General features: G+C 38.0%; 1 protein-coding gene across 3 annotated transcripts in view; it reads left to right on the top strand.

The window, feature by feature from the left end:
- Positions 1 to 1,636: 1,636 nt before the first annotated feature.
- LOC132787511 (uncharacterized) overlaps positions 1,637 to 13,786 on the top strand; it is a 28,338-nt gene continuing 16,188 nt past the window's right edge. For 2 of the 3 annotated variants that reach the window (XM_060794621.1, XM_060794605.1), the window contains exons 1-3: positions 1,637 to 2,848; positions 8,227 to 8,349; positions 10,159 to 10,322. In XM_060794621.1, coding sequence (XP_060650604.1) covers positions 2,695 to 2,848; positions 8,227 to 8,349; positions 10,159 to 10,322 — 441 coding nt within the window. In that variant the 5' untranslated portion in view covers positions 1,637 to 2,694. The remainder of the gene's footprint in view (positions 2,849 to 8,226; positions 8,350 to 10,158; positions 10,323 to 13,786) is intronic. The other variant, XM_060794614.1, reaches the window with a different exon arrangement.

The raw sequence follows: 13,786 nt of genomic DNA, 5'->3' as shown, positions 1-13,786 counted from the left end.
TGCGATGCGCTGAAAGTTGCTTACGTTTGCAGCTTTACAATGTGTTTGCCTGCCTGCCTGTTGCTCGTATATCTCATTACGAGTGTGCTCATAAAGTATACGACTGTTCTATATTTTATAATGGCCGCTAAAAATACACTTTAACATCAGCTTCAGGTTACTTGAACCTGCTCGACGCCATTAACCTCTGTGTCTGCGGCTTCTTCAAAGTTATCACTCGATATCTATGCAAGAATTTCGATTGAATATGTTGCCAGGCCGCATATCACACAGATGGATTAGTTGGACCTCGATTCACACACACGAATCAATCGATCGTCATTTGCTTATCAGTCGATTGTAATGTTCTGTTATCCATGTGATTTTGCCCCGTCGTCCACATGTCGACACAATTTGCCACCTGTCTGGCTCAGTTGATTTTCCAATTTCCCACCGTTCGAAGTGAAAAATATTGATCTCTGTTCGCGAAACAAAACGAAATGCCTAAAACTTTTTTGCCTCAGCTCAGATTATTGTGTGCAATTCTTTTCGGTCTCCAATCGCATGTGCAGCAGCAGCAGCAACAAAAACAACTCTTTGAAAGTTGCTTCGAATACGGCTGACGTGGCTTAAATAAGACTATTCACATAGACAAAAACAAAAAACAACAACAAAGTGGACGGAACTAAGTGATTCACTTGCTTAACTAATACTATGAGACAATCAACGCAATTAAATCAAAAGCTAAATCTTAAGTAAATCGACAATATCTTAAGTTGACTTTAAACTAAATGCGGACTGAGCTCTTATTTATTATGTAGTTAGGTATTATTTTTGTTGACGACGACTAGGCTCGTGATTTTCTGTGTCTTTTTCGATTAAAAGTTGTTTGCGAATAAGACTTAAGATTGTTATTATGGTGACAATATTTATACTGAATTTAACTAGTTGGTACCAAATATTATTAAATGCAAAGTTTGCGAGCTCTATTTAAGGCACAACAAGTTTTTCATACTTTGATATACTTTGGTCCAAAATCAAATTGGAAATGGTTTCTGACTTCAATGTAGATTGTCTGCAATTCGCAATGTTGTTGGGTGAAATTGACTGATGCAATTTTTAGCGTAGATGCGTTTGGCAATTTTAAATGTGGTCTACGAGTCAAACAGGAATGTGGTCTACGAGTCATAGAGTCAAGCAGGAATTTTTATAATATAATTGAATTTGTTTAGATTTATAACTGATTCATAAATTCGCTTTTAAATGACTCTTCCAAAAAAAAACTGACATACTTTACTTCTCTTAAAATAAATTTCGTGCAAAAAAATGATCTAAGCTTAGACTATTTATTATTATTATTATTTAATATATTGTCAGTACGCATTTCTCTTTTAATTTTGATGTCAATCTAAATGTGATTGAAATGAAAATGTAAAGTAAGCGCTGCTTTGGTCACACCTTTCACTGAACCTTGGCCTATCCACACAACGAAGAGAACGAGTTGGAGAAGAACAAGTATCTCTCAGCTGACAGACAGAGCCTATCACTTATCACTCAGAGTGACATTGTAGCTGCTCGGGTTATCTTCATTCACGAAAAAAAAAGACGGACTAACAGACATTATCTCTGGGGATCTCAGCTGTCAGCAACCGCAACAGCAACAGCAGAGAGAGAGAGATGATACTCGGTATCTCAAGAGCTGTCACTAATATTGTTCAGTGGTCCAATTTAAAACTTAGAATACCCGCAATATAATGATCATAACACTGATGATGATGATGATGATGACGATCATTTTGTTGTCTTGTTTGGTTTGGAAGTGAGCAACGCGTCGCTCTTTGAATGACAATCAGACTAGGAGATGGGCTGGGGCCTGTGTGGAAATGAAAAATGGAAATGGAAGTGCGCAAGTGTGAGTGAGATCTGTGGAGATTGCAAAAGATATACTTAGAATACTGCATAGAGTATAGAGTATAGAGATGGCACAAGCTTAAGCTTATCAAGAGATCCGATTTTCAGTCTCTGTGCGAACGGCGACTGTGAAAGTTGGAAAATCACGCGGCGCTCGAAAATCTAGAATCCTTGATGAAAACTCGACTCGGTGCAATTTGCAACTACAGCTAAATCGGTTATATAGTATTCCATAGTGAAATTTCTAGTGAAATAGTGAAAATTACTTAACAAATTCAAATCAGAAATTACAAAAAAAATATATATATTTATTGTGTAATAAAAAATGTAAATCTAGAGTTTATTTTTAGCCTGTGGCAATGTGAATAATATATTCCAAGTGTGACAAAACACAAACACAGAAGAAAAAAAAAAACAATAACAAAAAGAAGCAAAGCAAAAGCAACAACAAAATTTACTGTGCGCCGTTTATGATCACAGATTTCAATTGGATTTAATCAAAATCATAAGAAAATTCAGTCAAACACACACACACAGAGCTTATTAGCATTGCGCGTGTATTGGTTCACCTGTGTGTGTGCGTGTGCATAGTGTGTGTGTGTGCGAGTGTGTCCCAGTGTCGTCTGACCGAGAAACTTAAACTAAGGCAGCAGCGCGCTGCATTTCATTGAAACGAACTTCAAACTGTCACAAGCACAGCGAGAGATACAGATACATAGATACGCAGATACACAGATTGAGATACATGCAAATTAGTTACTAGTGTGTGTGTGTGTGTGTGTATTTACATTTTAACTGTGCACAATGGCCAAACTGGCCATCGAGGAGTCGGTGTCCGAGGGATCTCGCACCGACAAAGATAAAATCGAATTGACTCGCTTCGGTGAATTCTGCCAACGACACGGCATAAATCCCAATTTGATTATGCTCAAGATAACCCTGTTCGTCATGTACGGAGGTGAGTAATTCAATGTTAAAGCAATATAAAGCACCCATCGCACCCATCGAACGCACACATATCATTAAAAAGCAATTAGAAATCGAGCAGGTTATCAGCTGAGCACACACTCGAACACACACATCATTTTGATATCGCTGTCGGAAAAACGTGACGCGTTGTGTCTTGTCTTGTGTTGTGTTGTGTTGTGTTGTCTTTAATGGGATTATACTCATATTCATGCTTGGCCAACTGATAACACACACAACTAACTAAAATATCCACTTATACAACCAACAAATTATGGCTTTGTTTATAAGATTGTTTATGAGATGATGCAAAAACGTCATTAGGATAACAGCAACTAGACTTTGAGTTTTGGTTGCTCGTGCTCAGTTGTAAAACAGATTTTATGGCCTCGAATTTAAGTTGTATTTTGACAGCATTTAACCTGAATTACCAACGAAATCTAGGAAAATTCTTGCAACATTTTAAAGCTTCATAGACAGAAATAAACAGCAATACATTTTTTATGCACATTTCTTTTTGTTGTATAATGAATATTGTGATTTTCACTCATTATTATTCATTGAATTTAGATTAAGTTTCAAAGTGAAAATTGTAAAACGAAATTGAAATTTGAATTGCGCAGTTTTTACATTAAAAAGAGGGTTGAGTTGATCGATAGAAGATGGATATTAAATGAATTATTTTTAAAAACTTTATTGAGTAAAATGAATTTATTTCTTATCTGGCTTAACAATTTTTATACCCGCTACCCATAGGGTAGAAGGGTATTATAACTTTGTGCCGACAGGAAATGTATGTAACAGGTAGAAGGAGGCATCTCCGACCCTATAAAGTATATATATTCTTGATCAGCGTCAACAGCCGAGACGATCTAGCCATGTCCGTCTGTCCGTCTGTGTGTCTGTGTGTCTGTCCGTCTGTGTGTCTGTCCGTCTGTCCGTATGAACACCTAGATCTCAGAGACTATAAGAGATAGAGCTATAATTTTTTTTTCGACAGCATTTGTTATGTTTGCACGCAGATCAAGTTTGTTTCAAATTTTTGCCACGCCCACCCCCGCCCCCGCAAATCAAAAAAATCGAATAACAAGCGTAATTTTAAAACTAGAGCTGCGAATTTTGGAATATATAATTATAACTATAGTAGTTATGATTACTAAAAATTTGGTTGCGATCAGATAAAAATTGTCGAAGTTATTAAAGAAATACTTTTGTATGGGAAAAAAACGCCTACTTTCTAGGGGTCTTAGTTGCCTTGGCCGACAATCTGGTATATTGTGCCGTCCATGGTATATTTTGAATGAGGTACTATATCGATATACCACATATACCATTTGGTATATATTTTTAGTATTTTTGTAGTATATTTGGTATATTTTGAGAAATATACCGCAAAATATATTGCTTTTATTCAAAATGGGTAGCGGGTATCTCACAGTCGAGTGCACTCGACTGTAGCTTTCTTACTTGTTTTTCTTCTACTTTAATATTTTTTCGATATATATTTAATGACTGACATTTAAACGTTAATATCTCTATGAAAATTGATTCTGTTGTTGTTTTGTTCTGTTCTGTTTTTTGTTCTTGTTTTTAATTAAAGGAGTTTCTTTTATGCAATACTGCAAATACTTGAACTTTCTTTGCACTTTGGTTCAAAGTCGCTCTTGCAAGTTTGAGATAAATGCCAGTTGAGAACAGTAAATAAATTACAGGTAATATTATAATCAAAGGTTTGTGAGATTGCCAAAAGCCACATAGAATGCAGACAAGCTTGAATTGAACGGAGCTTGAGCAACAAACAACAAAATGACAAAATGCAAAACACAAACTGACCACAACAAAAGTACAGTTTGGTTTTGTATCTTCCAGATACACACAGAGAGTGCAAGAGAGATGGAATGATTGTTGTATGGCAATTCCACCTCTAGTACAATATGAGATTGAGTTAGGCTAGGCTGACAGTGAATCTTTGAATTCATTATCACATACGGCGTCCGCATCCCAGGGATGCCCTCCCCTCCCTCCTCCCTCCACCCTCCTTCCCCTCGACTCGCTCGACTGTCGCAAGTTTTCATGTGCGTGCCACAGACAAGATACGAGATGTGAGCTATAAAGCCGTGCAACTGTGTGGCACACTGTGTGGAAATGGGGAACTGGGCAACTGGGGCTGCTTGGATGCTGGATTGTGGATGGAGGCTTGGATGGTCGGAAGTTATCAATTAGGCACAAAATGTGTTACACATTTGTATAAATTTAGTTACACAAACATTATTCGCCTGGAGATGATGCATCTTTGGGTTGCACAGCCTCAGCCTCAGCCTTTTGCCTCAGCGTGTGGCAATTAAGAGACTCTCTCTCTCACACACACACATACACATGCCCATTCGATGTCATTCGGTGTGTGTGTGTGTGTGCGGGGCTTTTGTGAATAAATCTAGCTTATGTGCTTTAAGCTTGAGAAAGGTTTAGTTTTGATTCGCCTTGATGTTATTGTTGTTGTTGCTGTTGTTGCTGTTGTTGTTGTTATTACTGTAGTTGTTGTATCAACTACTATCTTAAACTTAAATCAACTCAACTGAGTTCAGTTGAGCTCAACTCAAGTCGAAACGAACTGAACCGAGCCGAACGGAACCGAGTCAAGTCATCTGACCGTGCGCCATTTTCGCTGCTGGCGGTCAATGACAAAAACATTTTGCGATTACTTGACTTGCCTTTGCCTCCCCTTCCCCGCCTGCTGCCCTCTCCCCTCTCTCTCAGAGAGCGACCTCTGTTTGGCCATGGAGGTTGGTCGAATGTTGTCTTATGCCATTAACGTCAGATTGTCGCAGATATTAGTATTAATGCGTTTTTTATTCGAACTCATCAAACGCACGCTTTTGTCGCACATACCCTGCACATCACACTACCAAAGGGTATAACTAGAGTCTCATGATTGTAGCTGTGATTTCTATTACTGGGTATTCCTTAGTTTTGTTTACTATTTTCACTTTTTTATTTTAGAAACTTAGCTAATGCAATCAACAGCTTGGAAGTGCTTGATTTGAATTAAATTCAAACTAAAATTAGCAAAGGCTTTTAATTAAGTCATTAATTTGCATTATCAAAGAAACTGAATGAAATATTTAATTGCTGAAAAAATTCAATTTGTGTAACATTGTTTAAAGCTGGCAAATCTTATTAGAAATACAAATAATAAATTGGCAAAAATTGCATAAAATTCAGTAATTGCTACAATGAAATAATATTCTGTGTAGCGTAATAATGAGAATAATAAATTTGAAATGAACTATTAAATATCAGTATTAATTGTAGATAAATCAAACAAATACTTTAATTTGTATTTATTTATTTAGCAGTAAATTGCATCAAATTCCATAATTATTTGCAATATTTGCTGCAAGCAGATATTGTTAATGCAGTAAGAGGATTGTTTAGTTGCTTCGCAGAGCTGAGGCTGAGTGTGAGTTGCATTAATTGCGCATTACACTGGGTGGCAACTGTGACAAAAGGGGGCGTGAAAGAGAGAAGGAGGGGCGTAATAATGGCCGTAACGCAGTGCGGTCCTGACATGCATGCATTTCCGTTTCCGTACATTGTGTCAACTTGCAGGCGCAAACACAAACACACACTCGCCACACACACACACACAGACGGGCATAAAGCAATTAATTGTTATTGCGTTGAACACACACGCACACACTCACACAGAGAGACGCAAGCTCATACTTCGGGGAAACACAAACAAACACATGTGTTGCATATTATTGTTAATTATCTGAGGGAAAAATCGAAAGAACTGAAACATGAAATGAGCGGGCAAGCGAATGGCAAGCGAAGGGCAATCGAAGTGGCTGACAGAGGGAGGGGAAAGGAGGAGGAAAAGCGAATTTAAGCAGAGTGGAAAAAGTGATGAATACACTTTAACATCAATTTGCATTCACGGCCAGCCGCATCGCTCGCATTCACTGCCAATTCACATTCGTATTCGCATTCGCATTCACGTTCACGTATCCTGGCATATCCTGGCGCTGTTTGCTCTGCAATTGGTCAAGGCTGCGGCTGTCATGGGTTAAGGGTTGCGGATTGCTGTGAACTGAGGGCCGCGGGTGGCGGGTGGCGGATTGCGGGTTGAGGATTGCGGGTCAACAGCTGCATTGGCATGTCATGAGGTCTTCTTTTTGCGTTTTCGCCTTTCCGTTTTGTTGCGTTTTTGCCGTTTTCCCTTTGCGCATTTTTGGCGTCATTATTTGCATCATTTTGCTGCATCAGCAACAACTGCTCTGCGCCCAGCTCTGTTCCCCGTGACACATGCCACTCGTTTTGAATGTTTATAATTTATTAATACCCCAAGCGACCCAAATGTCCAGCGACATCCTGTGGAGGAAAGAGAAGGATAGAGAGAGAGAGAGAGAGAAAGAGAGAGTAGACGAGGGAGTGACTGTCGCTTTGGCCAACTGTAATGCGTTTTAAGTAGCTTTTAAGACGCCATCCAACTGAACAAGCTCATCGAGCTCCATTCATTCGGTTTGTCGAGGGGAAACACACACTTCGTAGTGTCAGTTGGCATCTAGACAGAGAGTGGGAGCCTTATCAGTTGCAGTTAATGATAAGTTTATTTGCCATTGACTCTCAGCTTTTATGACAACTGCATTTCATTAAAGCACTTGAGTGCAATTGTGATGCCAAGTCACTTAAGTGTACGGAATGTATTTCGTTTTCTCGATAATTCCAATGTTGAATACAGATATTTACGAATGAATAAATAATTTATTTATATAGCGTCTTTTCTATCAAATTTAATTTACTTGAAAATTTGCAAACCAACATTTGTTAGGATAATTCTGATGAACTCATGTTCGTTCGATACTTTATTGAAATTAAATCGCTTACATATACTTTGTGAATATGCTCTTTTAACTCTACATTGAGCGTGTTTACAAGCTACCTCATGTTACATATAACACAAATGCACAGTCAAGCATAATACTTATTCATTTTTGACTCATGACGAAGCTTCAAAACAAGAAAGTCATAATTGTTATTTTTTGCAGATAAATTTTAAACATAATTACCCAACTCTATTTAATGCACGAAAAAAATTCTATAACATTTTGTTTTATTTTCTTTAATTGAAGCAGCTTACAATTTTGTATTTTATTATTTTGATCAACCATTAATCGATATATATAGTATTTAAATTATGAAATACATTAAAAGATTAAATTTATCGTTATTTTAGGTAGATTTCATTCCACTTTTTATAGTATAGTATATTCTGCATTTACCTTATTCACTTTGCACTCATCCAAAAAAATATATATATTATATATTGAAATAATCCTCACTGCCAACGCTCTTCTTATTTTTCAGCAACTTCTTCCCTTCTCCCCTATTTGACAATTCACATGCAATCGATTGGCCTGACAGTGGAAGAGATTGCAATTATCTATCTGGCGTTGCCTTTCACCACTTTCCTCAGTCCACCGATAACAGGTGAGTGAGTCACGAAGAGTTAAACTAAAGCTGCAGCTGCTGTATCTGTATCTGTATCTGAAAGTGTATCTGTATCTGTATCTGTAGCTCACAATTGCAACTTAAGTCAAGTGTCACTTAATTAAATGTCGAATTTCGCTTAATTAAGTTCTTTGAGACAACCATTCGTCCAATGGTGAGAATGAACTTCAGACTACTTCAAAGATTAATTAGTGCATCAACTATCACAGAGTTGAAGCTTAAATCTAGCATTTCATATGCTGGCAAATACAATATTTAACATACAATTTAATCTGTTGACAGCTATCCATTTGTTCAATCGCAATATTTGTATCATTTTCGTTTGCACCAGCTGCTGCTGTTGTTGTTGCTGTTGCTGTCACTGTTGCACCTCGTATTTTGCCAACGTTTTTTTTTTGCCTGCGAAGCGGCGACGCACCGCTTATCTACCTGATTTTATTTTCCTGTCACAGCATTTGCGGCTCCCGTTGTTTGACAAACAAACACGACCACTGCCAAACCAACAAAAACTAAAGCCCAAGAGCTCACGCACACACAGAGACATATTCACACACACTTGTACACAATGTTTCGCACACTCAAATCTGCACTGGACGAACACATATTTGTATATAGAAAGTGGTACATACAATTTATATATTATATTTCTGCATACAGAGAGAGAGAGAGAGAGAGAGAGAGCTGCAATTTTTGCTTTTTTTTAAATATTATGACCAACAATCTGCGTTTTCGCTGCATTCCTTGTGCACATTAAGAGTGGGTATACACAACTTAACCAATAACTGATTAAGAGTTCAGTTTTCCCATTCCAATTTTGTCATGAAATGTGTTTCATTATCTCTTAGAGCTGACTCGCTTTCTAAAGGGTATTATGAAGTCGTCTACTACCGCTTTTGTTACCAATGCAGTTCAGTTTCTGCGGCTTTTTCATTTGCGACATTTTTTGTTGCATAGTTTTTTGGGCATTCTCGTCGAGAGTGAAAATAATTAAATTTGTTCATAGTTTAAATGATAATGGAACGCTATTATTTTATTTATTTACTTTTTTTTATAGCAGTTTTGTAGCACAGTTTTGTATGACATTGTTGAGCCCAAAATTGAGCCAAATGCAGGAATAGAAATCAAAGGGAATTTCGATTCTCTGTTGATTATTGTGAGTTCATCAGCACAGAATAACAAAAGCGACAAATTAAATCAATTTAATTATTTTTGCAAGTAAATAAATCCAACGAAATCTCTTAGATTGCAATTAAATATTTAATAAACATTCTTGGGAAATCTTTGCTCGTCATATTACGCTAGAAACTTTGCGAATGAAGTTTTAAATTTTAAAGTCAATGGTCGCAAGCAAAACTTTCAATTGCAGTTAGGAATAAACTTGCAACTTGCTTAATCTGACCCCTGACCCAACTTCAACTGAGTCCCTCCGTCCCCTCCGCCTCCACCCCATCTCTCTCTGTCTATCTCTCTGTGCTGCTGTTGGAAATTGTGAGCAAAACTGCCAAAGTCATGCTGTGTAGCACATCTTGTAGTCATCTTATTTGATAAAGCTTGCGTACTTAATGCAGCACTTTGCCAAGCCAAGCCAAGCCACAGATACAGATACAGATACTGTGACAGCAATAGATAGATAAAACTACAACTGCAATTGCAACAGCAACAGCAACAGCAACAGCGACAGCCATACATGCGGATACAAATACAGCTACAGATACAGATACACTGTCACAATTTGAGTTAGAAATACGTTTATTCAGTGCTCTAACTTGGTATTCGCTTTTGATGCAGGTTTTCTCGTTGACAAATTTGGCAAATATAAACCCGTCGTTGTGATGAGTCTCCTGCTGAATGCAATTTTCCATCACTCGCTGCTCTTCATACCGCAACAGGAGATACCCGGAGTTGTGCCATCGGCGTTTGTGCTCCGGCATCCGGATAGCGGCGACATTGAGGTAAGCACACACTTCACTTCACATCACTGCACTTAAGTTGCCACATTCCCCTCCCCTTCCTACCACTAACCCTACCACTCCTCTTTACTTCATCATATACCAATCTGCTACATCTCTTTAATTACTCTGATCGTAAGAGCTTTAAATCACTTTATCTACTACATAGTTTTGCCTTTTGCCTTAAAATGTGGCAAATCGATGTCACATCAAAGCTTGTGCTTGCAACCAACATACTTGCAACCGAGCACTAATTGAGAGCCGCAACGTCAGCTGTTGCTGTTGCTGTTGCAAGTTGTCTTTAATGGTTTTGCCTTATTGTTATTTGACTCCACATAGCCAGCTTCTGTTGGCCAAGTTGAGAGGCAAATTGCCGTTGGCTGCACGTAAGCCAACTACTTTTAAAAGTCAATTTCAAACGCAACAAGTTTTAAAATTAAAGCAATAAGGCCTTAGGCTCAATGATTAGTAGGCATTAAATCTTGTGGGATATGGCAGAATTATATTCTGCTATTAGTTTGCAAAGATGCGAGCTTAGAGGGTATCACAGGTATTTTATGGTTAGATGTAAAACACGAAAAGAAGATTTATTTTATTACAATATTTTATTGTCAAAGGTTGGGGAGACATCAATTAACAAGCTCTGCTATTCAATATTGCATTTTGATATTATTAAAGATTTCATATTCAAGTTTTATGATTCATTACCCAATTTCTGCTTTTTATTGCGTTATTTAAGAAAACACTGACATATATGTATAATATACAATTACTAATGGCAAACTCAACCCCACTTTGTAAGAAATAATATATTGAAAATGCAGTTAGAGAATTAACAGATTGTTGTAAATATAGATTATATGATAAAAAGTTTACTCAATGTCCACTTGCCATCGACGATGTGCTGATTTAACCAACTATCTAAACTGTAAAACATATAATCGTATTTGTAGAAACAAATTCTAAATCAGAGCAAACTAGATAAATAGCAGCTTATACATATAAAACGATTACTGAATCAGAGCAAGCTGTTAGAACAAAGATTTCTTACTTCGCATAAACTTTTAGTAGTTGCTTTATTCTTCCTACCTGCCTTTGATATCCTGTTAAAAGGTATTCTGTGTCTCATGGGATAAAAGGCAAATATCGCAGACAAAATATTAGCTGAAGTATGTTTACTTAATGCAAAATGTTGCATGCCACACGTATTCAATTGTGGCACGCGCATCGCCGACTCTGTTTCGTATCTCCATCTCTCTCGCTAACATAACTTGGTCTCTAAACACTGAGCGTGAACTCAGAATTCGCATGTCTCTATTTGCGAAACGGCGCAGCGACTGCGAAGCTGCGACAAGGAGAAGCAACATAAAAGCCGGCTTTTATGCGAGGCGCCATAATGCTGCCACATGCAACACACACTCTGACACATGGCCCCACACACACACACATACAAACACAGCGACAGCGACAGCGACAACGCTATAAAACGCACACACAAGTCTAACAAGTGAGGCTCTAAAATGTGCGAGAGTCGCTCGCTTGCTCTCTCGCCTTCTCGCTCGCTCTCTCTCTTTCTCGCTTCCCATGTGTGTTGGTGTGTATGTATGGCACTTGTGCGTAAAGTTAGACAGCGACAGAGGATGGAGTGGGAGGAGAGAGAAAGAGCAAGAGCGATAGCGATAGCGATAGCGAGAAAAAGTTCAAGTGTGCGTCAACTGTCTGCGAATTGCTGCGAGCCCAGCATCGAAATACATGTTGACGCGCACACAAACGCAATGTTTGCCACTCACACGCACACACACCGATACACACAGATACACACAGATAGACACGTATACCGTACAGGCGTACATGTGACTATTACTTCATACATCACGTATACGCAGAGTGTGCCGCAGACAGGCATCTCTGTGTGAGTGTGTGTTTGCTGCTGCAACATGCTGTGTTGTTGCATCTTCTGCCATTTCCAGTGCGAGTTTTGCATTTTGCTGTCATGTAAAATCATTGAAATAAAGCTCAAAAATGTCTGTTTGGTACTTGGTACAACAACTGTCCATACTTTAGCTGCTGTCTCTGATGCTTCGAGTCCTTGCTTTTGCTCTTGCTCTTGCTTGTTGTATTGGCTCTTGGCACATCGATGGGCAAAAATTGTTGTTGCTTTTGTTGCCTTCACAACATTTCCATTTTTATGCATTCTGTGTATTTTATGCTTATGAGCGCAGAAATTATTCCAACTCCACTCGACGTCGTCATCATTGTTGTTTCTGTTGTTTCTGTTGTTGCTGCTATTATTGCTTTTGTTATTTGTCCGGCTGTCGCCTGGCCTTGGCTATCATAAAAATTTTAGTACTGGATTGTCATTGAAATTCCGTCGAAGCTCTTGCCTCACATTATAAGGGATCAGACCAGAGAGCAGAACAGAGCAGAGCTGAGCGTGCCAAAGGGCTCCAGCTGCACAACAAAAAGGTCAGCAAATGTTAAATAAACTTGTATTAAAGCCTGCAACAGATTGTGTCATCGCATATCGCATATCGAAATGCCAAATTCGTTGAGCAGTTGTTAAATGTATTCTGTACTCTCCCAGCGAGGCGAAGTTTATTCAATAAAGAAAAATATGCGCGAATAATAATATTGAGAATATTGGAAAAACCAGCAGAAAATGCTTGCTCAGTCATTTTCGCCCAATCATCGTCGAAATTTATTGAACCTTCTTGCCACTTAAATTTATTAATAAATTTTGTGATTTGCGAAGAATTTATTCTCGAATCTATGGTAGTCATTTCATTAATTGTGAACTGTATTTAAATATAATTAAGAGAAAATATTCAGAGGCATTAGAGAAGCATTATTTCCTATTTTATATTTAAACTTCAGCAGAAGAAAATGAGATTACGTAAAATGCTTAACAAAGCTTAAAAATTATGTTTATGCTAATGAAAACATTTTCAATTAAATTGCCAGCTAAATGAAAACCCAGCTCTTCCCATAGACAGTAAATCAATGAGTACATAAATCGAACTTGATGACATAATTAGCTAATATGTTAGAGATACAAATGAAGAGAATAATAATAGAGTGTCCATCACTGTCATAAACTATTAAACATGCACTTAGATTGTGTTTTTGGTCTGCTGTTGATGGGAATTTGTTTAATTTACTAGTATTTGCCTGTTAATGATTGTTGATGCGAAGATCCGATTAAATTGAAAATGTTGTTTAGTGTTCAAGAGGCTGGCCACTTGAGTTTCTCATTTGAGCAGCTGAAGAGGCAACTTCAAGCAACTTCTCTGGCTTTGGCTTTGAATCGCAAACGACGCCATGGATAGATGGATAGATAAGCATCGTCAATTGACTCCGTGCTATGTTGTTGTATATCCATCTTGTAGCTTGAGCAACTCAGGCAGAAACTCAAAGTGCTTAGCCAGCCCTGGTGGCAGCATTTAGGTGACTGGAGACAGGAGACAGGA

Source organism: Drosophila nasuta, chromosome 2L (assembly GCF_023558535.2).
Source record: "Drosophila nasuta strain 15112-1781.00 chromosome 2L, ASM2355853v1, whole genome shotgun sequence".
In the NCBI taxonomy this organism is placed as follows: domain Eukaryota; kingdom Metazoa; phylum Arthropoda; class Insecta; order Diptera; family Drosophilidae; genus Drosophila; species Drosophila nasuta.
This window is presented reverse-complemented; position numbering and strand designations above follow the sequence as displayed.